We start from the raw sequence: 25,569 nt of genomic DNA on the forward strand, positions 1-25,569 counted from the left end.
GAAAATGAAGCTATGGGGGCAGCTTCAGTTTGTTTTACATGCTGAAGCAAGGGGAATTACCTTTGACTTACTAAAGGCTATAGTTGCTTGAAACTTTTTGAGCAAACTATGTTAGGAGTTTTTAGGGCAGAGAGATAGGAATATGTATATTTTCCAGTGTTAGGTTACTTTAAATTTGTACTTCGCAATATTGCATTCCAAGGGAGGGAGTATTTGCTCCCTGCTGTCTGTGGTAGGGAATGTTGTTTTCAGTTTTTCTAGAAGAACATAAAAATACATAAGCCTAATGAAGTGATAAGAATCTCCTCTGTTTTCAAACGGTGGTATGTATTTCCAGGAACACACTGCTGTGTGTTTTGCAGAAAGATGGGTAAGATAGACTGAAATCTTGTGTAGTTGTCTTGGAGCTACGTATGAGACACCTGCAAGAAACTGACAGCAAGGACTGTAAATCTTAGTTTTGCTGTAGTTCTTCTCCCTCCCCAATGGCACAAAAAGAAATGACCTTTAAAAATAGCATTGCAATCAATTGTCTGGCTTGAGTATGAAGTTATAAAGGAAATTGTGGCATAGTTAAAAGGTAGAGTTTATAAGGGTTTTTTTCCTCTGAACTGTTCTTTGGCTTGATCTGATAGCCTTACTTGTTTCTTATTATTTCTTACTAATTATTATATGTTTCTTATTAAAGGCCAACCTGAAGACAAGTACAGAATTTTAGGTGATCAACGTGGTTTTATCAGGAGCAAACTGAGACCTGTTTGCACCTTTTTTTTGTTACCCTTTAATGAAATCAACATTGCAAAAAGGCAGGAAAAACCTTACAAGCATGTGACCATATTTAGTTAAAAGTGGGTTTTGTTTATGAAGAGTTTATGAAGATTCTACACATGTGTTCCAGATTGTTTGAAAAAATAATTTTAAAAAGCCTAAAATTTCAGGGCTCCCACCACCACAGCTTGTAAATCACAAAAACCATTTGCATAAAACCACATTTAGCCCAACACAATAACAATGTTCATTACCGTTATTTTACAGGGAAATCATATGTTATACAGGAGAACTTTACATCCTCAAAGATGCTATAAAAGGCCCCAAATTGGTAGCAGTTTCCACCACAGGTTTCAGTTTCTTTTCAAAGATTCTTTTTTACCATTGAATCCCTAAGCTGCTCCCTGGAGTTACTTGGTCCTCAGTGTCAGCAAGAATTTTTATCATGACGGACCTGCATAGCCTTAAGAGAGTCTTACCGTAGTGCTCATGTTAAATAGAATTTATGCAATGCAGTGCTCTTATTCCAAAGGTGAATTCCTGTTGCTCAACAAAGCAAATTAGAGGGCAAAGTTCTCCTTCCTGCGTCTGTGGCATTGTGTTATGTGCACGGTGCATACAGTGGTGACAAAAAAGATATTCCCAGATGAATAATAAAAGGAAAAAATTATAAGGAGATGTGACATTAATACTACAGTTTAAAAGTGGTGTTTATGTGTATTTTTTCCTCTACAGCATAAGATGAAGGCAGAATAGTCCCTATGAATTTGACACAAAAGCTGACAGGGAGACTAATTCTGTTCAAAATATAAAAAAACCTGAGGGCGAATATAACATGTGAAAGGCAAAGAGGGCCTTTTGTAAAGAGGCTGTTCACTGTAAGACAGCTCTGTAAGATACAGAAAATAATACAGAATAATACAGAAAGTACTGGTTTACTGGCAGGGTTTTGCACCTCTGAGTGGTTCAGACTTTGGAGGAGTGATTGGGGCTGACGTGCACCGTCTTTGTGCTGAAACCATTCTGAACATTACCTTGTCTCTAGGCGTTGCTCCCCTTTTCCCTTGTGCTGAGAGTGATGGTATCACAGCTCTGTATCTGTTCAGAAAATTGGTGTATGGGGATTTTGCAGGTGCCTGCTTTTGGTATGTGCCCTGTGCATGTGTACCTGTTACCTGGGTGCAGCAGCACAGCTCTCCAGCTGACGTAACCTGGCAATAGCCATTAAGTCCAAGGCTATCCCATTCCACCAAATTAACAGATGTGTGTGACTTCCAGCCCAGCTTTCTCAGTGTTTGAATCCTAGAAATAGACTGAGGTAATAACTGGCAAGTTTAAGCTCCAGACTCACCACAGGAAACATTTCTACCCTTTGCCTTCTTCTTTTCTAGTAGTAAACTGAGCATCAGTTTCTGACAAATAATTCTGATTTCCTAGAGAGAATATTATTGATGATCAGTCAGGGGTTGTAGAGGTAAAATACATGATTTATCCATCTTACTCATTATTATTATTTATTCCCCTTAATCCTGCACATTTCTCCACAGTTCTGCCCATAAGTCACAGGTGGATGGAAGGCTGGTGACAGACCTTGTGTGAAGGGTTTGGCAAAACTGCACTGTGCTGCAGCCACCACTGAAATATAATGACAGATTGAAAGTCAATTCACCTGGTCGTTGCCAGGAGAATGGTACTGAGGCTGGGAATCCTATTTCCACCCATTGGATGTACTTTTATTTCAATGATTTCCTGCAAACATAATGATAAGGTCTTGCCAGGAAACTAATTAATGGTTATGCACTGGGCAGTGCATCCTTCCCAAGTGAGGCTGGGTGCTGGGAGCAGTGGCAGATGCTTGTTTGTTGCACTGGGTCTTCAGGAAGCTGCAGGAATGTTCCTGGCTGCGCCAAATACCCCCTTCCCAGCAGCTGGTAAAAGAACACAAGCTCTCACCAACCAACCAAGAATAAATCTTCTCTTGACAGTCCCATCTTTGTTGCAAAGGCATGTTCTGGCTGCCTCCGTCCTTGCATGAGCTCTGCACTAGAACAGTTGTGGTGTGGCAATAAGTCTGAATTCTTCTGTTTATCAGACATATCTGGACAGGGCTTTTTTGGTTTTGGGTTTTTTTTTTTAATTATTATTAATTGTTTGATTTTTTAATTTGTATTTCCATGAGGAATGGAATAAATTGAAATTTTGTCTGAAAGAAAGCAGGCTTTCATCTGAATGCAGACTAATGTGTTAATTAAAAAGAAAATTTTAAAAATTAGGGGTTTCTGCTCTGTCATGACAGAACACGTGACTGTCTCAGGCATCTTGACAGCCATACATGTATGTTTTATATCCCAAAATAGCTAGTTTCCAGTTGAGCAGGAGGATTACACATTCTACTCTATGCAGACATGTTGAAAATGTTGGAAGTTGTTATGCAAAAGGCAGTTTGAGAGATGCAGTGTGCTATAGGCAGCATTGCCTTACAAAACTGTTGTAGACCTGTTTGTCCACAACAAAGCCTATACTTCTTTAAAGAGACAGGCCAATAATAAGATACACAGTTATACTTACAACCCAGCAGCATTGCTGGGTCTTTGTAATACATAACGCTACTTTCTGCTCTCTCTATTTCATTGTGTGTAAGTGCTTATAATATCTCCATTCATGGATGCAAGTTCTAGTGACTGTCCTGGGGAAAAAAAAAAAAAAACCAACAAAACAACCTTAAGGAGTAGATTCTTGAAAAGACCCTAATGCCTTTTTGTTTGTGTAGCCTGGGTGAACAGTTCTTACAGCTGAATAATTCCTACCCTGAGGAGCATTCTTGAATTACTTTGCATTAGTCTAGGAAAGTGTGCCTGTTCTCTGCCTGGCTTTTTTGCCCCAGGAGAAGACTGGGAGAACAATGGTTGTCAGTCTCCAAGTGGAGAGCCTGGGCTTACAGTTGCTGCAATTGAGGCTTGCCCATTGTGCTGCAGTTATCAACAGAACATAAAAATAAGATCAGATCATTTGACCATACACTCCTGTTGAACTCCAGGTGACCCTAATCTTCTGGGTCTTTGCAGAATGCCTGTGGTTTTTAGGATAAAATTTCTTCCTTAACATTAAGCTCTTCTTTTGATGCTGTAATATCCTTTGAATGATTTACTTATAGGGCTTTAATGGGATGCATTGGGGCAGAGAAGAAAAGATGGATTTGAATGATTCTAAAGACACATTGGATAACCAAATTTGTAACATCCAGATGAAGTTTAGTGATGTAGTTGTTAATTTCCTATTGCTTGGTGAAGTGCTTCTTGTGTTTTCTTTTGTCCTATCAGGATATTGCAAGATTGCAAAGGAAGCATTTGCAATTACATGAACAAGTAGGAATTCTTTAATTTACCCAAAATCATAGGTCCACACTGAGCCAGCTTTACAACTTCCTTGTGTGATTCAGAGAGTTGTTGCTGGATTTAAACTGTTTTTTTAAGTTAGCAAGACTTGCTTATGTAAAGGGAAGCTCATGGTTTGATGGTGGAGAGTCATAGTGAAGAGTTTTGAGAATTAAGAGATTCAAACTTGCATTTAGATCTCAGCCTCATGTTTTATAATGCTGGCTCTGCTCCAGAAGAATCAACTGCATGAATCGCATAAGTCTGATCTGCCTACCACAATCCCTAAGGACCAAGGAGGAATAATTATTCCCATTCCATAACGTCTTTCTTGTTGTTGCACAACTGACTTGCAGCACCTCCACTGCTGTAACCATAAAAATCGCTCTAAAACCACACACTAAACGCACTTTTCTGCCTCTGCCCATCCAGCATGCGACAGCGACCACTGGGGACCCCACTGCAGCAGCCGCTGCCAGTGCAAGAACGGGGCCCTGTGCAACCCCATCACCGGGGCCTGCCACTGCTCCGCGGGCTTCAAGGGCTGGCGCTGTGAGGAGCGCTGCGACCCTGGCTCTTACGGCAATGACTGCCACCAGAAATGCCAGTGCCAGAACAGAGCCACCTGTGACCACGTCACTGGCGAGTGCAGGTGTCCCCCTGGATACACCGGTGCCTTGTAAGCAGTGTGTTGTTTTTCAGAGTGGTGGGAGGGATGTGAGATCTGGAGAGTTTAGATAAACTTCTATTATGAGCAAGCAGGTTGGGGCAAGCTCATGTTGTAGGGTGCATTCAGATGTGCAACCAAGAGAAAAAAAAACTTGACCCAGATGGGTAAAAGCACACAGAAAAGAGCAGCAGAGGGTTCTTCGTGGCCATCACAGTCTGGCCACAGGTTTGGGAAATGACATTTGGCCTTGGTCATTCCAGAGCTGTGTCAGCAGCTGTAAATGAATGCCAAACTGTGTATAAAGAGATGTGTTGGGAAGGAGTGCCTAGAGTGCCACGTCTGTTTCCTTATATCCATCGTGTGGATGCTGCACGGTATGCAGCGCCCAACACTCTGTGCTCTGTGCTCCACGCTTATGACTTGGAGAGCTGATGATGATGGCACTGAAAACAAAGCTGGGGCTGTGGTAATGGGTGTCTGTGCTATCCCCACCCTGTGCACAGCTGTGAGGACCTGTGTCCCCCCGGGAAGCATGGCCCACAGTGCGAGGAGAGGTGCCCGTGCCAGAACGGAGGCGTCTGTCACCACATCACCGGGGAATGCTCCTGCCCGCCAGGATGGATGGTAAAAAACACGCTCTGAAACCCTCACAACCCCCCCAAAACTTCCATATTTGTGCATCTCGACAGCAAAGATAAAAGGGGTAGCAAATGAGGATAGCAAATGTGGTCTGCTTGTAGCCAGGAGTAATGAGAAACATATTTTAGCATAAGGGACTGAAATAAAATGCTTGCAAAACCATCTGTTACTGAAAATGCTCCAATTCTGCACTGCCTTTTTAGCTTCCCAGATTCTGGGAAGCAAAAGACATGAGTTGTGCTCAGACAAGGCAATATCCTTTAGATCCTACCTGGAAGACATTGATTTCTCTGTGTAAGTTGATGTTGTAGGGGGATGACACATTGTGTTTATTAATTGTGGGGTTTGTGCCCATTTTTGTATGCCCAGTATTCATGGAAAAAACCCAAACCTTTGGATAGTGTGTTCACTGTTGGGGAGGAGATGGGATGTCAGATCTTTGACATTATCTTTAGGCTTCTTTCCCTTTTATGAAAGGGTAGGGAAGGAAAACCTGACCTTGAAGCTGCAAATTGCCTTCCCTTGCTATCAGGCTCCCTGCTCTGAGTTGACAAATAGTGCAGTTGTAAGGTGATCAAGGCCCAAATAAAAATTCTTTAAATACATTTGCTGATAATATTGATAATATTTTCCATTTAAATGTTTATTTTGTGTGAAGATTCACATTTACTGATTGTTTAATTACCTTGTGATGATATTATACTGAGAATAATCTGTGACAGAGGCCAGATTTTCACTGACTAGAGAGCATGCTATAAAATACAATCTCTGGTTGTGAGTTTGAGTAGCACACCTGACTTCCTAGCTTGGAATATAGCCATTTTTACTTTTTATTGCATTTCATGCTAGAAGAGCAAAATTATTGGTCATGGAATACAAATATTTGCATAAATTCTTGACTCCCTTTATCTGCCTGAACACAGCTACTAAAAATGAGATATAGCACATGAAGCACTGAGAAAAATTTTATACTAATATGTGTGTTAACTAATACATGACTATTTAGACCTTTGACTAATTTTCCATTTCAAGTAATTATTTAACTTTTAATTTTAGAACTTTTGTAGAATTTTCAGTTCCATGAAACACTATTTTGTCAGCATAACCTTTTTTTCTTTCACTTTTCCTGTAAGGAAGGTTTAAAGTGCAAATTCTGCAATCTCTTGTATTAGATGAAATACCTGGATGTCTTTTGTCTGATAAAATGCCTGTAAATACCTTTTTCTTGAAATGGCTTCTTAAAAGCCTTAGGTTCTGATATTTCCCTCACCACCCAGGTGTGATTAATTCCAAGGATATAAAAGGCAGTGCAGAAATTCAAAACCCGTTGAAAGGAGCAATCATGCTGCTTAAGGTATTAGGATATACTGCTTTAAGTGAAATTGCAAACAACTTTTTCATTCATCAGAAGAAAAACCCCAACTTAACACAAAGTAGAATAATTGGGGCATTAGAGCAGCTGCTGATTCTTGCACCTCTATTCCCTGGACGGCATTCTGGAGTCTATTGATATGTACTACCCCGGTAAATAAATTGGGAAGAACTTGACATCAGTTAGTCTTATATGTGTTTTCACAGGTGCTTAGAGAGAACTTTTACTTCCAGCATAGAAATCCTGGATTATTCCTCTAGTGCTGGAACATGCCCAAATTTTTAAAGCTGGAGAAGGGTCTGGCATTTCCAAGATCAGCACTGGGAGGCTAATACAGGATCTCCTTGATTTTCCCTCATTTCTTCCTTGTCCATTCAAACTGCGGTCCCAGCTCTAAGATTTCTCTTCTGCACTCACAGGGCATGGTCTGTGGTCAGCCTTGTCCTGAGGGTCGTTATGGGAAGAACTGCTCCCAGGAGTGCCAGTGCCACAACGGAGGCACCTGCGACTCAGCGACAGGTCACTGCCACTGCAGCCCAGGCTACACAGGGGAACGGTAAGGAAAACCCATTCCTGCCAGGCTGCTGAGCCTGGAGAGCTATGCTACAACAAGGGAACTTTAGAAACTGGTAGAAAGAGCCATGGAAGTATCTGAAATATGATCAAAAGTGCTGATTTTGATGATGAAATGTTTGCCGTGTTACTCAGCTGATGCTGGGTTGCAAGTTGAAAGTCCATGTCAAAGAACACTTCATGTGAAGGATCTGCTGGGTGTCACTGTTTTCCTGCTGTGCTCTGGCACTTCTTGTGAGTCTCCCTCCCTTGGAGTGTGTTGCAGAAGAATGCAGCCTGAGTTGTGGTGGAGGGATGAGCAGGGAGGCTCGTGGGTTTCTGCAGATGTCTGGCACTCACAGCAGCAGGGGAGGCTTGTTCAATCCCTCTTCAAAGGCTGCAGGCTGACAAGTTGTCTCCTAAAAATGCTCCTCTCAAATGAAATGAAACATTTCATTTTCTGATGGCTATAAGTCAGATTGGAAAGATAGTAGAGTGAGACATCACTTTTGAAGGCAGTGGAAAGCAATGAAAGAACATTTTCCTGCACATATTTTAAGCAGCACACAACTCATTTACAGGCATCTGCAGCAGCCTTGGGTCAGTACAGGGGATCTCTTCCAGCAGCTGTGGGTATTGTAACCAGTGTTCACAGGACATGGGAAGTACTCTGCCAGACATAATGTGGAAAAAGACCACAAGAAGAAGAGAAATTATTAATCCAGAGGCATTTGCATGCCAAAGTTATATTTGTGTCTGTGAAGAAAGAGTGCAAAAGGTGGTAGATGCATTTAGGCAGACATAGATAGGGGCTCCAGGGAAAATCAGAGGAGGAACCACACACTACACACTGTGTGCAGACACTACTCTTGCACTGGTGTTTCTGAAAGTAATTAAATTTTTCATATTGTAATAATTTAAGTGACTTTCATCTGAAATGCCTTAGAGTTTGCAGCATTTTAATCATTTTTGCAAATTTGAGCGTCCCTCTTTTCCTACAAAAGATGCTGTATTTTCAGTTCTTCCATTTTTAAAGACTGTTCCAAGGGCAGGAAGGAGTCAGTGGCAAGGGTGTAGTCGTGGTCCTTATTTCATGTCAGAGAACTGTGTAGGCACTCTCTGAGGTAGCGCATACACACCACCTCCAAGAGATGGTTTTTGCAAGTAAAATTAAAAAAATAAAATTTAAAAAATCAAGGTTAAGTTTTGTCTAGTTTGACTGGGAATCCTGGTTGCCATTTGAAGAAAATTCTTTCATAGCTTTATTTGTATAACTTCATCAGGAAACATTGATACAGGGTAATTAGCTCTACTGTTATGCTGTTAGCTCTATTATTTTGGTACACCTCAGGAAAAAAGAGGATTTTATTGGTGACTTCAGTTAGGACATGGGTAAATGTACCTTGAAATTTCTGGATATCAGCAATGGATGGAGAAAAATACTGCAGAAGCATGAAACTAATGTGTCTACCCGTTTTATTTCAGTCAGAGAGCTCTTTTAATTTCTGTTACATTTTGCACTGCCCTACCAAAACAAAAAAGCCAAATTTATAAGAAAAACAGATCAAGAGTAAATAAATAAATAAACCCATTAATAATGTTTTATATTATCAAGTAGTGTTTTTTCTGTAATTTGACTGGCATTCAGAATTTAACAGAATACAGGAAAGACAAAGCTGAAGACATCAAACTCATAAGACACAGCCAGATGGAATTGTTATCCAGAAAATCATGAGGTAATGAGTTGCAAATTTGAGAAGCAGGATACTGAAATTTTGTTTGCTAGTAGTCATGGTAAAGATACAGACTGATCTTTAGGTTAAACATGTGTTCCATCTATAAAAAATTAAGGAAATAAATCTATTGGCTAAAGTGTCTATGTACTCAAAACTCTGTGAATGACAGAAGTTTGGTGAAGAAGTATCTTTCTGAAGTTTTATTGTCCTTCAGCAGTAACAGAAATTACCACTACTTCTCCATGTGAGTTAAACTCAAATCTTTACTGATTTTCAATTTCATCTGTTAGAAAAATCAGATGAAAAGAATGGCTTTGATCTCCTGAAGGTTTTTCCAAGTTACACAGATTTTTGCTCTTATATAAGTGGCATTTTTGACCAGTAGAAGACATTCCTCATAAACCACATTTCCTTGAAACCTCCAGAAGCTGCCATTTTTGGGAAATATAACAATTTTGTGTTTGCTTATTGGGGTGTGTTTTTTTTTAATCTCACAGATGCCAGGATGAGTGCCCAGTGGGGAGCTACGGGCTGCAATGTGCAGAGACCTGCCAGTGTGTGAATGGTGGAAAGTGCTACCACATCAGTGGTGCCTGCCTCTGTGAGCCAGGGTACAGCGGCCAGCATTGTGAAACCAGGCTCTGCCCTGAGGGAATTTATGGCCTCAAGTGTGATAAAAAGTGTCCCTGCCACATGCCCAACACCTGGAGGTAGGCTTTTCACCCTGTACCCTGCTTTGTTTTTCCTAAACAATACACAGAAATCCAAATATAATATGAAAAGGTTCAGGTATTTCCTGATTGTTCAAATACTTTCATGCAAACTGAAACGACTACAGACTTGTATTTCATATTCCCTGACCACGATGAGAAAGAAAACGCCAACCCAAAAGATGCTTTGATTTTTTACTTGCAAGCATTTTTGATCATAATATTCACTGCTGTGTTTGGTCTCTGACCCATGAAATAAATACTAAGACAAAGCGTGACCTTTATCTATGTTTGCCACCAGAATAAATCATTATATTTTTCACTGCATAAAGTCAGTGCACATGAGCTGTTTCTCACAATACTCTGGTTTACTGTAGGTGAAAAAATTGAAATCAATGGATGTGTAATGTCTTCTGAGTTGGACATGAGAAGCTTGGATGTTTCTCTCCCTCAACTCTCTCTCTGTTTATAAGAATTGCTGTGGGTGACTATTTAATACAAAATTCCAAAATCCTTACATATTGTAAATCTGTGTTTAAAAAGTACAATTTTTGTCACTTAAGTGCTTCTTCAAGTGAGTGGGTAAAATCCAATCCCTGGTAATCAAATGAAAATAGTTTTCCCATTAGTTTAGCTTTTACATGTCTCTCCTTATTCAGGAAATGATGAGCCCTATTTTTGAGGTTTTGTGGATTTTGACAGGATTTGAATGTATTGTGAAAATATAAACACCAGTTATTTGGAGGCAGAGTTTCAGCTGTGAGGGAGGGATGTTGGATGTCAGATGTCAGTTGAGGCAAGCCAGCATATTTAGAGAACAATTGTGGACAGCTTTCTCTTGTTACAAAGGAGTTCTTCTGATTAGATACTGTGGTCATTGTACATTCACTTACACTTAATTGCATTACTGATAGCAGTACCTTGGAGAAGGTTTGTGAGCACAATCTAAATTTTTGATGTTGAAAGTAGCTGTGAGGGGAATTTACAGCAACTGCTGAGTGTCACGTAGAATGCTGCTGTACATTAATATAAGATGCATGTTTTCTCACAGACAAAATAAAACCTGTAGTCAGAATTTAGCAGTGATGTTAAATCCATGCATGGAAATAGCTACTCTGTTAATTCTCTGTGAAAAATTATTTTGTGGTTTGTCATAGTTGTCCACCACACCTTTTGTTGACAAACTGTGTGGCAACAAACGAAATAATTTTCCCCTTCCAATTATATACTTTTACAGTTGTGTACTTGTGCTTCTGCTCATCCCATTTTCCTGAAATACCTTGAAAAAAATACACAGTTGTTTTGATGTAAAATCAAGCAATTTATTATTCGGGCAGTGTGTTCAGGAATGAATGGCACTATAATGCAGGGCTGTCCAACTCTCAAATTAGGATAGCACACCATATACTATTGTGTTATGAATTATAGTTAGTTACTTCCCTGAAAATCTGTCTGCAGACTGTTGCAGCAGGCTGGTTTGACAGGAATGCATTGCACTGTATACCATTTCTAATATTACAGGGATTACTAATGATTCATGTTCCACACAGCTGTTCCTTCATTTATACCACTGGAAGAGACAGCTAGTGGTCAAATCAGATCACAAATGTTCACAAGTAAACAACAGCATTTGGTTGGTCTTTTTTTTGGATATTCATCCCCCCACAAATGACAAATCCAACAGCCCTGAAGGTGCTGGAGCATATTTACCAGAGTGTCGTGATGTGAGAAAAACAAATATTTCCGTTGCTTCGCAAGTGTATTTTACATATATGTGAGTTCCTTCCCCTTGGGTGAGGAAGTGACCAACACCATATACAGCAAGAATCCGGTAATGAAGGCAAAACTCCTACGGGCACTCAAGGCTTTTGGGAGCTGTTTTAGAAGCCAGTTGTGTCTGGTTGTCCTCAACTCTTGATGTCAGTCAGCCACGAGGCAACTCTTTAATCGTGTCAGGGAATACCCTCAACCTTCTCTTGCCTGCCACAAGCACTACTTGGCCTGGCTCTATGCTGAGGATCTTCCTAGCACTAATCCATTTCACAGCAAAGTAATCCCAGGGCATGAAAATAAAAGAGGTGGAACTCCTTCTGCGAATAAACTTTATGTGTCTGTAGGTCTGGGGTTCTGTTTTGGGGGCCCTCAATACCATGAAATCTGTTTTCATCTGGATGTGATCACTGGTTTAGACATCCTTAAAGAGGAGCTGTTGGTAGGCTTAGAGCTCTTGGTTGTTGTTATTAATCAGTACAGAAATGAACTAAAGGTTAATTTAAAAACAAATGCTTAGCTCCAAAAAATACTGCTCTAAAGAAAGTTCACATAAGTACCAGAATACAATTATGTTTTTAGCAATTTTCTTCACATACTTCTCCACTTACATAGTTGAAAAATGCACATTGTTTGATTTTTGTTGCAGTTTTATGTTTGACAAAAATGGCATCAAAACGGCTCTGGCAACAATTCATTATTTGCATTTTGGGTAGGCTAAGCTATAGGGATTTTGCTGCTGCTTCTGGTTGATGGCAGCTCCTGGAGATGAAAGGCAAGCCTTTTCTTGCTCTTGGTTGTACCAGCAGCCTTTATTAAATGCTTTGTATAGCATAAAAATAGCTATACTTGAGAGATTTCAATCTGTTTGAGTGGCCCAGAGGACAGAAGCAGGTTAAAAACCTTCTTGTATCAACACCCTTGGTGCAGTCAGACTGAAATTAAGATTTATTCATGACGTGAACACTAGTGGGGTTTTTTTTCTTGTCTCATGCACTTTCTGAGATACCTTTGTAGGATTGATTGCAGTTTTATTGGTGGAATTCATTTTTGGTTCATGTAGTTTAGCTCTGTTTTTAAAGTAGAGATTAGGGCCTTATAATTTTCCATTTTTCTAATGGGCCTGTATGTACAGGTGCAAGAGCTTTGCTTGGAAATTTTGTATGTATTTGTATTTATATCTATATTTATTTTTTAGGGTGATGCACAATTTAGTTGGATATTTTTAAAGCAAGACAGATAAATTAAGCATATAAAAATCATTCTGTTAACCTAAGTCCTTCAAATATATAATATGAACTGTCCACAAGTAATGTTTTTTGTCTGTGCAAAGAGTAGGGTTGTATTTCCATCAAGTGTGAACAGACAACTTGGAATAAAAGAGAATATACTGTCAGTATCTCTCAGCATCTCTTTATTTCTCTACCTTAATATTTAAACATTATTGCCAATTAAGATAACTGTGTGAGAACCCATCAAAAACCTCCAGAAGTGCTTTGACTTCCTACATCTAATTACAAATCACAGAATACTAATTTTGGTGTCAGTCAATACATGGGCAAGGACGCCTCAGTGACACTCACTGGAGGGCACAGAATATCAATGCCTCTGCCTCATATCCAGTGCTTCCTCATATGTATGGGCTCCCCCTCTCCTGGAAGTGAAAAAAAAAACCAAGAAAAAAACCAAACCCCAACAACAAGCCATGCTTCCAAGTCATGAATTTATAGGATTCTGTGATTTACAACTTTAAGTGTCAGTGCTACTGAATTTATGTTATGAATATATTCTGATTCTTATCCTAACGACTATCTAGTTGTGGATTGAATTGTATTTTTTTTTAAATTTCCACTGCTCTGTATTCTTCCACTGATGAGAACTTAGGGGTCCTACAGGAATTTAGGTCAGGGGACAAACCTGGTTCTCTTGCTACATCATGTGTCTTCATAATTTTGCGTGTTTTATGTGAGAATAGTTCCATTTCATCTTGTTTCATGGCAGGTATGCACATAACTAACATATAACCAGGACTGTTCAGTATGAACACCATGAGTTTTGACCCATTTCTGCATGAAAAGACCTTTCCTCTCACTTTATGTCAACACTGTCAAAGGTATTTTAATATCTTGAAGAGCCACAAGTTTTTATGGTGCCATAGCATGTGCATTAAATAAGCAGGAAGCAGAATACATAGTGATGTTCCAGCTTTCACAATCCATGCCTTCCCTGATTAGCAACGGTTGTTTTCAGCAATTTTAAACTCAGACAAGAGGAACCCTCAAGTCCAAGAGCAGTTGCAGCTAACATTGTGTTCCCATGTAACACTGCAGCTTTTTCAAAGATTGCTGTTGTAATGTTACAGTACCTAAAAGTCTGGCCAGTATTTTTTGAGAGTTTCAAATAGTCAGAAAAATACTCAGTTTCCAATACACCCCCACATACAAAGTCAGTAAGGCTTGCAAAACCAGGCTCTTGTCATGGGTAATTTAATTTGTCTGGAGGAAGGGGTTTTTGTGTTGTTTTTTTTTGTTGTTTTTGTTGGTTTTTTTTTTTTGGCGTTCCAGCATTCTTAAAGGGGCTTCACTTTAATCAGTGGGAGACAAGTATCTCCAAACAGTCTTCCCATTGTAAATATGTTGGATTTGAATACTAAGGCTTTCCTTTGGTGAGAATTAAGCAAATGCTTTGTCTGCCAGAGTGCTACAGAACACCCCGTTGTGTCCCCTCTCCCAGCCTATATGTCTTTGCACAGCTGATGATGTCCATTTGTTACGCGGCAGCAGCTGCCTCCGTGGCCCTTCAATGAAACTGCTGTTCCAGGTATAAAGGCAGCTGCTCTGCCACCAGGTATGACCAGCAGAGAGGGGAGATACTCCCCGAAAGGTCACTAACGTCATCCTGTAGCTGGCTTCTGCCTCGTGCTGATGATTTTGTGCCATTCCCTGAAATATTCCTGTTGTCCTCCATCAAGCTAATTCAATGAAAAGAATGTTCTTGCTTTGCTGATGGGGCTGATGGGGTGCTGTTGTTATTTTGTGTTGGATGCCATGCTATTTGTCTAGATCATGTTTCTCAGACAATATGCTGCTGAGCTTCTGCAGGGTTGCGAAAATGATCATGTTAGAGTGGGAAGGTAACAAGAAATATTGAGGGATATAATGGTTTCATCCTCTTAATATTTGTATCCATGGGTATCTGAATTACAGTAAAAACTGTGTTCCAACAAGGTTGCTGTTCAAATAGCGACAGAAAAATGATACCTCTTCATTTCTTTCCAAAATGTCTGTATGTTGTATATTGTTACATTTCCTATCTTAATTGGCATGTATTTTTATATAAAATACACCAAATTGTGTTCTGGGAAGTAAAATCATCTCACGCAAGACCCTTGTGCAAGCCATCTGCAACAGTTTTTTTTTTTTTTTTGTCCTGTGGAAAGAAAATAATATTTATGCCATATTTAGTCCTGAATTACCGAGTTAACCTGTCATCCCCCCTCCCGTGGCAGCTGTCACCCCATGTCTGGGGAATGCTCCTGCAAGCCAGGCTGGTCTGGGCTGTATTGCAACGAGACGTGTTCCCCAGGCTTCTACGGGGAGTCGTGTCAGCAGATCTGCAGCTGCCAGAATGGGGCTGACTGCGACAGCGTCACTGGGAAGTGCACCTGTGCCCCTGGATTTAAGGTAAAAGAGGTCTCACTTTCACAGTTTCACAGTTTTCAGCCCCAGTTGTGCAACAAATCCTTCAGGGTGCCACCTCGTCCTCTCTCTGCTACAGTAAAAGAGAATTGAGGGTGTCTGGGTAGCACTCCTTGTGCTATAGGATCCTGAAAACTCAACATTTCTGATGGATTCTCAGTGCTGAAATGAAGGCATTTTTAGAAGAAGGGGTTATTTGCTTTATAAGATGTTGGTAAGAATGAGGGTGTGCTGTTCAGGTGTGAGGGGAGGAGTGATAGGTTTCAGTCATCAGCTCCTCACGCTCCATCCACAGAAACACCAGCCAAAAGCACTTCTTTTTGTACATCAGGACAGATTATTCTGAAACTTTTACAAGCATTTGCTGTTACATGTGCTTTGGATGCTAATGTAACATTTTACAGTACGAGTGTTCTTGTAAAAATAATAACGTCAAAAACGTCAGCCAAATTAGCATTTAAAAATATTTTACATACCCACATAATTTGCCATTAAACTGCTTTCTTTCTGTGTTTTGGTTTTATAAAGAGCTTCTTTATTCCATCAATCTAACCAGGTACTATGTGACCGGAGCTCTCACAGCGAGTCACAGAAAATTATTACCTGCTTAAGAAGACTTTAAAAATACTTGAAAGCATGAAGGTGTCCCTCTTCCCTAAATTAAAGACAATTTAGTGACAACCTAGGACATGCATGGGCTGAATTTTTTCTGGCTTTTGTATCACTTGAATCAGTTGTATTGTCTGAGCCTCCTCAGATGGTTTTTAGACTCTAGTTTTTTCTATAATTCAGGGTGCATCTTGTGGTACCCCTTGTCTCCCTGGAACATACGGAGTGAACTGCTCCTCCATGTGCAGCTGCAAAAATGAGGCAACCTGTTCACCTGTGGATGGCTCTTGTGCCTGCAAAGCCGGTAAGTGTCTCCTCAGATGGATTTTATTTGTCTGTAACTGTAAAATGAAATTGGGTTTTTGAAGTAGAGAAAAAGAAGCTTAATGAGAAGTAAACACTTGATGCTTCTGCTGCTCTGGAAGATAAAAACAAGGAAAACATGTTCTCAGGAAAGAAAACATGTCTCTGCTCTATCAGGAGGTCTGTGGAGTGTACCCTTTCTCTGATGTCAACATTCCTAATCAAAATCATACAGAATCTCAGAATGATTTTGTTGGAAATTATATAACTTATCTCCTTTTTTTTAAATTAGTGGTTTTCATTGAAGTTTAATAATTTGTTTTTAATTAATCTAACCCTTATGTCGGCTATAAGGAGTACAGTAATTTCACGACCATAAGGCGCACCGGACTATAAGGCGCACCCCCCGGGAGCCGGCACATTTTGCAACTTTGTAGATCAGATAAGGCGCACCGGACTATAAGGCGCACTTTTTTTTTGCCGCAAAGATCTGTGCCGCGCGCAACAAAGTAACAAATTAGTAACGAAAACCCGCGATCGTGGAGTTTGCTGGCAGGGGCTCAATTTGGAAACATTTTTCACATCGGTGTAGGCTTTCAAAGGCAGCCCCAGGTGCCCTCCCTGTGCAGTGGACCCTGGCACTCCCGCCCACCCCCAGTGCCGGCTGGCACGGCTCGGCGCAGCCGCGGGGCCGCCTCCCCCTTGCGGCTCCGTTCTGCCATGGTGCTGTTCCCCCCCATGGCTCCAAGAAGCTGCCGTGCCATTCCCTTGCTCGGCTCGGCGCTCCTGCCATGCCGTCTGTCCCTCACTGGGCTCGGCGGCGCCGCCGCCATGCTGCCCGTCCCTCGCTCGGCTTGGTACTCCTGCCGTGCCGCCCGTGTCTCGCTCGTCTCGGCGGCGCCGCTGCCATGCCGCCCGACCCTCGCTCACATTGGCTCCGCTGCCGTGCCGTTCCGCCTCGCGGTTCCGTTGTGGCACCATGCTGTTCCCCCTCGCGGCTCCGTGGAGCAGCCCTGCCGCCCGTCCCTCGCTCGGCTCGCCGGCGCCAACTGCCCTGCTTCCCATCCCTCGCTCGGCTCGGCGCACCGCGGCCCCGTCGTCCCCCATCGGGCTGTGGCCCCGCTGCCTCCAGCACCGCAGTCCTGCTTGGCCGCGCCTGCCCCTATCAGCTGTGGCGCCGCTGCCCCCAGCACTGCGGTCCCGTCAGCCCCTATCGGGCTGTGACCCCGCTGCCTCCAGCAACGCAGTCCCACTGGCCGCGCCTGCCCCTATCAGCTGTGGCGCCGCTGCCCCCAGCACTGTGGTCCCCCCACCTTCCAGCCCGCGCTGCTCCCCGTGCCTAGGGCCGCCTGGGGCCGCCCTCTGCCTTCCAGCCCGCGCTGCTCCCCGTGCCTGGGGCTGCCCGGGGCCGCCCTCTGCCTTCCTGCCCGCGCTGCTCCCTGTGCCTGGGGCTGCCCGCGGCTGCCCCACCATGGCTACTCGGTGCTCCCGCGGCGCCGCCCCCCCTCGCAGCTCTCACTTCCGGTTTGGCAAATTTCGCAACTTTGTAGATCAGATAAGGCGCACCGGACTATAAGGTGCACTTCCGGGTTTAGGGAAAAATTTTAGTCATAAGGGTGCGCCTTATAGTCGTGAAATTACTGTATGTTAGCTTTGAATCACTTTTAGCCACAATTTAGCCAAGTTTGTCGTAAGCAGCTACTGTGGGAATACAGCTTGGGAAAAGTTACTGAAACTTCAAGTTTTCCTTAGCTAACTTTGATATGCTTCAGTGAATAAAGCCTGGAGGGGGGAAAAAGAGAGAGATGTGTTGTTCAAAATGAATACTAAAGTGCAGAATTTGTGGGCTTCAAAGACATCTTGCAGAAACCAGAAAATGAGGAAGAGAGTAAGATAACAAATGCTTCATATATGTGTTGGACACTTCCTACCTAGGGAAAAGATGGTAAAAAGAGTAAAAATTACTTACTAATTAGCCGGAGAAGTGAGGATTCAATTATCAATAGAGGATAGAATGCTATGCAATGAAAGAGAATTATGTGATTTAACCAATTAATAATAATTTGTCTGTTAAAAATGTATAAAAAGCTGAAAAAGTTTTGTGTGTGCATCTGTGTGGAGGCCAGAATTTTGTCAGCCGCACACACAGACTCTGACCAGGAATAAACTAGTGCCTGCCTTGCTGACACAGATAAGACAGTGTTGGAGGGTTTTATTTATGCCAAGGGTTTTGGAGGATTTGGTAACAGTTTGGGTTGGAAGGGACCTTAAAGATCATTTTTTCCTGTCCCCTGCCATGTCAGGCACACCTTGGCAGTTTTAATTGTACTACAGTGAAGAAGGACAGCAAAAAGTAAAATTACACAGAACCTAAGCACTTGTCATGTAAACAAAGGAATATTATAAATCCTGGGAAGACAGTTGAGGGACAGTGTCTCAATTTCCCAGCCAAATTACTAACAATACATTTTTTCCTGAAGTGACCCCTACATTTGAAGTTATCAATGAAGCACGAGGCAGTGTTTTGCATAGCCTATTGATCGGTCTCAGTTTTTCCCTCCACTTACTGTAAACAATGTACAAAATTAGAAACTTGGCCTGTGTCACTGGTGGTGGCAATATGTGACTGACTGCCTCACACTGTTCCTCTTTGGATCCAATGGATGATCACATTTTAAAAAATCTATTTACATCACAGTCTATCCAGTCTGCAAACCATTGCTCTCAGGCATGATCAGTGGTGAATGCTGCATTTTAAAGCTATTTTCCATTGCATTTCCTTTTGTGTGTGGAGAGAAGTACAGAAATCATCTAAAAGGTCTTCTCTGTTTCCCTGGAGAATCCAATTTATGCAATACTTTTGTGTCTTTTGGGGGTTTTTTTGTTAGATACTTGCTAAACCCATATTACAGGACTATCTGAGTTGAATGCTGGTGCAACATTATGAAAGCAGCAGCTTGAGCCTAGGGAAAATATTCCTAATTATTTTCAGGCTACACCTTAACACTCTCAGTGTAATTTAGAGCTACTCAGTGAAATGTTAAGGTGTCCCTATTTTCAGATCTTCCATCAGTCTCTTTTGCTTGTTGGCACCCATCTGCAGATGTGTGCTGTGCACAGATGTTACAAGGTGCCCTTGAACACCTTTTTTTGAACCTGGACAAGCCCTCAGCTGAAGCTGCTGATAAATCCTGCAGTGAATGTTACCCCAGTATTGCCAATCTCAGAGACGTGCCCCATGGCATGGCATGCACCCTGTGAGAGCAGTGGGGGAAAACCTGATTAATTTCTGACTTTCATCCCTTTTTTTTGTTTGTTTGGTTTTTTTGTTTGTTTGTTTGTTTTTTTTTTTGTTTGGCAGGTTGGCATGGTGTGGATTGCTCCATAAATTGCCCCAGTGGTACATGGGGCCTGGGCTGTAACCTGACCTGCCAGTGTCTTAATGGAGGGGCTTGTAATGCTCTGGATGGAACCTGTACCTGTGCCCCGGGATGGAGGGGAGAGAAATGTGAACTCCCTTGCCAGGTCGTTTAATAATTCCACTGAATTTTGAATTTTTGTAGGAGAATATTGGGCAGGGAGGGGCATCCATCATTCTTTGTCTGCATGAAGATGAGTCCCCTTGGAGCACACAAGGTGGGGTGCAGGGTCAGGGATAGGCACTAACAATTCTTCTAACATTTCTTCATCAAATGCTATCAAACTGCAACTGTTCAGCTACGTATAAGTATAAATAATGAGAGAAAAATACACCCCAAATAAAATAATGTCATTTTAATTACTTTTTTTCTTATGTCTGTGTTACAGTATGATTAAAAATTTTCATTCCTGCTCAGTCAAAAGTTAGTTACTCTTACCAGCCAGTCCCATGACAGGTCTTTGCTTTTCTACTGAGACTTTGACTTCTGCTCTCTCCCAGACTTTGGAAAATCAGAAATCATTGTGAGGACAATGGCATGCTCCGTATCAGTTCTGTTCCACCTTGTAATCTGCAGCTTTGGAAAAACAAAATGCATAAATTCAAGTACATGATTTCAGAAGTTTTTAAATTGTAAAATTCCAAGTGGATCTGTTTTATTGTGTAACTGTTTAGTTTCAATTATATTTCTTACACTGAAAAAAGATAAATATTTTATTAAAAATGGTTTTTTTCCAGGGTCCACTGTTTTCAATGACGGGCTTCAATTTTCTGGGAAATTTTTAACAAAATTTCAAAGTAACAAGACTAATTATTAAAATAAACTTCTCTCTTCTCTTCTTTTCTCTCATCAGTTGCTAACTTTTGCCATGTATCTGCAGAGCAGGTTGTTGATTCGATATAACTGCAAAAGAATCACTTGAAGTGAACACACACCTTATAAATTCCCCTCCCATATCACATTTAAGCTTTTTTCAGTGTGGGCAAACTCTACTAAGCAATGACATGAACTGGAAATCACCTCATTTTCAGTGAAAATTTGTTCTCCTGAACTGTGCTAGGAACACTGAGGAGTGGTTTTTTGGGGCTTAGCTTTTGGTTTTAAGATTAAGCACTCCTGTAGAGAGGAAAGAGGCAAAGAAAATTGAATATATTCTGGAAAGCTGATGGCGGTACCACCTGCACAGTGTTTCCAACAATGCATCTCCATCAGAAGACTGATTTTTCTGTCTCCTCAAGAAGCTTTGTTTATCACTTAGTCCCTGATTTTGGAGGGTGATGAGACCTCCCAAGCTGTGTTAGCTTTTCTAAAACTCACATTTAAAATAGACATGCATCATTGCAGAGTAATGGCATCACTATTCCAAGCTTAGTAAAATAAAGCTTAAAAGCATTTCTGTATCAGTTAATTCAGCATGCCCAAGCTCATGGTCTTCCTCTCCCTTTCTCCATCTGCATTAAACAATGTCCATAGGCATTTACCTATTTCAAATGCAAGTTCTGCTTCAAAATTCCTGAGCAGGGGAATAAGCAGAAATTTTTTATTCAAATAATAATAAATATAATAATTTATAAAAAATAATTCAAATAATTCCTGCTATCTGAAATGTTTTTCATGTCTGAGCAGAGACTTTATTTAAATCAATGTATTTCAATTTATTTCAGTACAGTGATTTCACGAATACAAGCCGCACTGAGTATAAGCCGCATCTCTAGGTATTGGCAAATATTTCGTTCTTTGTCCATAAATAAACCGCACCTGAATATAAGCCGCTCTGTCGTTTGCAGCGAGGACCTGCGTGCAACAAAGTTGCCAAATACTAACAGAACCGTGGCATGGCAGGGGGTTTACTGGCTCAACTAAGGCTGTGCAGGCTCGGCCCGCTAGGGGATGCTGACGGGGCCAGGTGGCCCAGCTCGGTGGTGCCAGTCGGGGCTGGCCGCCACCTTTGGGTTCGCTCGCCTTGGCCCCGCTCACACCGCGGCGCCGGCCGGGCACGGAGAGAGCGCCCCGCTCGTGCCGCGGTGCCGGCCGGGCACGGAGCACTCCCTGCTCCCGCCACGGTGGTAGAGGGCGGGGGCAGAGCCCCCCACTCCTCCCCAAGCCGCAGCAATGGCGGCGTGGGGCTCCCGTCGGCTCCCCGAGCCGCGGCAATGGCGGCGCGGGCTCCCCCCCTCCTCCCCGGGCCGCGGCAATGGCGGCGCGGGCTCCCCCCATCTCTCCCCTGGGCTGCGGCAGAGGAGGGAAGAGAGCTCTCCCGCCTCTCTCCCCGCCCCCCGTGCTGCCTGCAGGGAGCCAGGGCAACAGAATAACACTGTAACAATCGCGGAATGCCGGCTTTTACTAGCAGGTGCTTGGCTCGACGCCCTGGCTGCCACATCTGGGGTTGTAAATGTCAGAAAATTATTCACATATTAACCGCCCCCGAGTATTAGCCACACTTCCAGGTTTCCGCCAAAATTTTGGTCAAATTACTGCGGCTTGTATTCGTGAAATTACTGTAACTTCAAAACCTTATTATCACTGCTCAGATTGTTGTTCATGATTTGAACTACAGTTTGGACTTCAATCCAAGTACATAGCAGGCTAAAAATACTGCTTTTCAGCAGCATATTTGAGGATTTCCTTTCATTCCAACTCTGATTATATGCAAAGGAAATGCTTAATCTTTTCTTTTTCTGTATATAAAAATGTATTGTTGAGATGAGCAAAAGGCTCTTTACACTGAAGTAATGTAAGATTTTGTTCTACTTTAGACTTGAAAGACTGGCAGTTGAATAGCTAAATCCTGTGGCACTTGGTTGGAATGTATGCGTGAACATCAAAGAACAGCAGATTAGTTTTCATATAGGTTTCAGTCCGATTTTTAACACGAATGACACCAATTTTTAACCTTGAATGTAAATGATTGGGGTTTAACCCTGACATGTTTTTTTTTTCCTTTTTCACCTTTGGTGTAGGTAACCCTGAAGTATTACTAGAAATTATATTGGCCTTTTAAAAATGGTCCTTTTTTTTTTTTAATTTGGTTCTGACACATTTTATTCGAGATCAGTTGACTGTTATATTTTGCCTTGTTTAGGGATTGTAAAGAATCTGCTCTTCTCATTTTCTTTGGTTGATTTTGTGTGAATTTATCCACAAATCTGTGTGCCAGCTTCTATGGAAGAAGCAGGAAAAGCAAATTCAAATGTTTAGATGTTTTCCATGAAAAAAGAAATACACCGATGTGGTAATTCAACTTGTAACTTTAATCTCTTGTTGCTTCAAAAAATGTTGCATTGGTAAAAATAAAAGTTTTGTTTCGTGCACTGTCACATAACCAAAGATTATCTCTTTTTGATGGAGTATATGTTGTGCAGAGAGAAATGTTTTTAATCAAAAGATAAATGTTTCTAATCAAAAGAAAGTGACAGTTTTGCATTATTTATGCAGTGAACCTCACACTGAAGGTATCTTGTAATTTAATGGTTTTTACTAGTTTTCTTAAAAATTATGCCTCTGTGTGGTACCCATTTTGACCCATAAGCAGAGATCTCAGGGTTTTATGCAGGGTTTGATTGCTTTAGTCTGGAATTTTTCAAGACAACATATTTCATTCTTTATCTTTGCTCTTAAATGAAAGAACAAAAGCATAGGATGCTGAAATGTTCCAAGCACCACAAGTATTTTACATTGACATCAACCTAGAGATTTGGGAGGGATCTGTGGCTGCTTTTTGAGGTTGGGCTGACCATAACTTGTCTCTCCTCTAACTCGTAGCTGCCATCATCTGTGGGTTGTTCTGCTTTTTGTTGCCACAGGACGGTACCTACGGCCTGGACTGCGCTGAGCGCTGTGACTGCAGCCACGCGGATGGGTGCCATCCCACCACGGGCTACTGCCGCTGCCTCCCAGGATGGTCAGGTACAGGAGACACCCTTGGAAAACACAACCAGAGTTTCCCCATCAGTAGAACTTGGTTTTGAGGGCAAAGGAAAAGTTTGTTAGGTTGGAAGGGGAAAGGGTTCCGTTCTGGGGTCGCTGTGTGCCTGCTGTGACTCATATTTGAGGAAGCTTTGTCCAGTGTGGGATCTGCAGAAGACTGGGAATGGAAAAGGGAAACTTTAAAGCTTGGCCACCTCCACTACACTACTTCCTTACGGAAGTGGTGATCAACTGTAAATATCCAAGGCTGTTCTGGCAGCTTTGGAGTAAAGAATGATGATGGTCCAGGAACCTTGGAAGCTTCCTTCAGGCAGCCAAGAGGAGGATGAGCCATTGTCACAACCTGTTAACCTCCTAACTTGCCTCAAACCAAGACAACCGTACAGCAACTGCTGTCTTTACAGTGTCTCATCCTTTTTTAAGTTTCTCTGCATGTGTTTTGTCCTGTATGAAAATTTTCTCACCATTTTTTTCTTTTTTACATTGTGGTTTTTTAAGAACTGTGTCAATCAAATAATTCACCAAAATTTGTGTTTGGCACTGTTGTTGCACCCTCCTACTGGTGGAGAGCAAGATTTTTTGAAAACATGGTGGAACCTTGTAGAAAGCTAGCTATCATGAAATAGTTCCTTTATCTCTAGGAGGAAGTTTTAGGTCTCACAAAGATTTCTAAGCTTTAAATTCAGAAGAGCTCTTTGGTCTTCAGTAAGGTTTAATTAGCACTGTAAGTTTGCCCTTCTGAGAGCATTCCAGACTTGCTGCCTCACTGTGATGCTGCAGTGTTGCAGGGGTCAGATCTCACATCACCTGTTTGTGTGGGCTCCTTCCATTTAATATTGAGGAGTCAGCATGAAAAACAAACCCTAAATGAACAAAGAATGTTTGTGCTCTAAAAATCAGAGATTTGTGTTTTATTTGTGGTTTCAGACATACTCCACACCTCTATAAATTAATGTTTAGCCTAACTGACTTGTAGGTTCATGATAGAATTGTTTTCTTTCTTTTTGTGGTCCTTTTAGACAAAGTAGGTGGAGGTGGGCTTATCATTTCCTCAGACAGATACAGTCTTACTATTGCTTTTTTCCCAAAAACAATATTTTGTATGCTCTTTCTTCCTAGCTCTGTGGATGGATTGCCAGCATCTTGTTTGAAGTACATAATACTCATTGTCTACAATTCAGGTTGATTAACTGTAGCTGATTACAGCCTACCTGCTGTTTTTTCTACTTTCTGTTTAGATGAGCATGACTTTTATGTTTATTAGGGGTAGGAAGTGGGAATCTCTAGGGGATACAGATACACAGGTAGGAACAACTACTGCTTTGCTCTAGGACACCAGACCTATCTATTATTTACTCATTTTTTCTGTTTATTTGCTCTTTGAGAAGGCGTGTCTCACCAATGTGAGTGAGAGGAGTTTCAAGAGCCAGCACTCACCTAACTGAGGCAGGAGTTCAATCTTTTGTTTCAATTCTCTTCCCACAAGCTGCAGTGCGACTTGCCATTAGCCACTCAGATGCCTCAGGAGTGCGAAAAAGTATAAGCTACCTGAGTGAATTATGAATAAAATACTATTAACCTTATGCCAGGCATTGCTATTTTTCCTGACACTTAGTGTTTATTTTGTTATGATGTTAATGTCCTTAACTTTTATGTAGTTTTCAGGTAATTGTGTGTGTGTTTGGATACATTTCCACAAACTGACATTTGAATCTGCTCAGAATGTGATCTCATAAATTACTAAAATGTATTAGTAAAAGAATAACCACCATGAAAACATGTGAACAGTTGCTGATCTTAACAGGGCGGGTAGGTAGAGCTGTTCACAAGTCCTAAAGGCACAGCTTGAAGTACATGCTGTGAGTCTTCTAAAATTGAGAAAGATAATCAGGGTCAAAAGGTGTTTTAATTAATGGATCCAGGTTAAAACAGGCCGTTTTGAAAGGCCAGATTAAAAATCTAAGAGCTTTATTTATAACAGCTTATAAAAATTACCTGGACAGTGTGATATAAGTACAGTGA

General features: G+C 41.6%; 1 protein-coding gene across 3 annotated transcripts in view; it reads left to right on the top strand.

The window, feature by feature from the left end:
• MEGF10 (multiple EGF like domains 10) overlaps nucleotides 1–25,569 on the top strand; it is a 91,788-nt gene that overhangs the window by 38,417 nt on the left and 27,802 nt on the right. For all 3 annotated transcript variants that reach the window (XM_033086606.1, XM_033086607.1, XM_033086608.1), the window contains exons 6-13: nucleotides 4,575–4,821; nucleotides 5,316–5,436; nucleotides 7,243–7,379; nucleotides 9,609–9,821; nucleotides 15,100–15,274; nucleotides 16,082–16,202; nucleotides 19,563–19,726; nucleotides 23,424–23,526. In XM_033086606.1, coding sequence (XP_032942497.1) covers nucleotides 4,575–4,821; nucleotides 5,316–5,436; nucleotides 7,243–7,379; nucleotides 9,609–9,821; nucleotides 15,100–15,274; nucleotides 16,082–16,202; nucleotides 19,563–19,726; nucleotides 23,424–23,526 — 1,281 coding nt within the window. The remainder of the gene's footprint in view (nucleotides 1–4,574; nucleotides 4,822–5,315; nucleotides 5,437–7,242; nucleotides 7,380–9,608; nucleotides 9,822–15,099; nucleotides 15,275–16,081; nucleotides 16,203–19,562; nucleotides 19,727–23,423; nucleotides 23,527–25,569) is intronic.

This window comes from Catharus ustulatus (genome assembly GCF_009819885.2).
Source record: "Catharus ustulatus isolate bCatUst1 chromosome Z unlocalized genomic scaffold, bCatUst1.pri.v2 scaffold_29_arrow_ctg1, whole genome shotgun sequence".
Taxonomy (NCBI): Eukaryota; Metazoa; Chordata; class Aves; order Passeriformes; family Turdidae; genus Catharus; species Catharus ustulatus.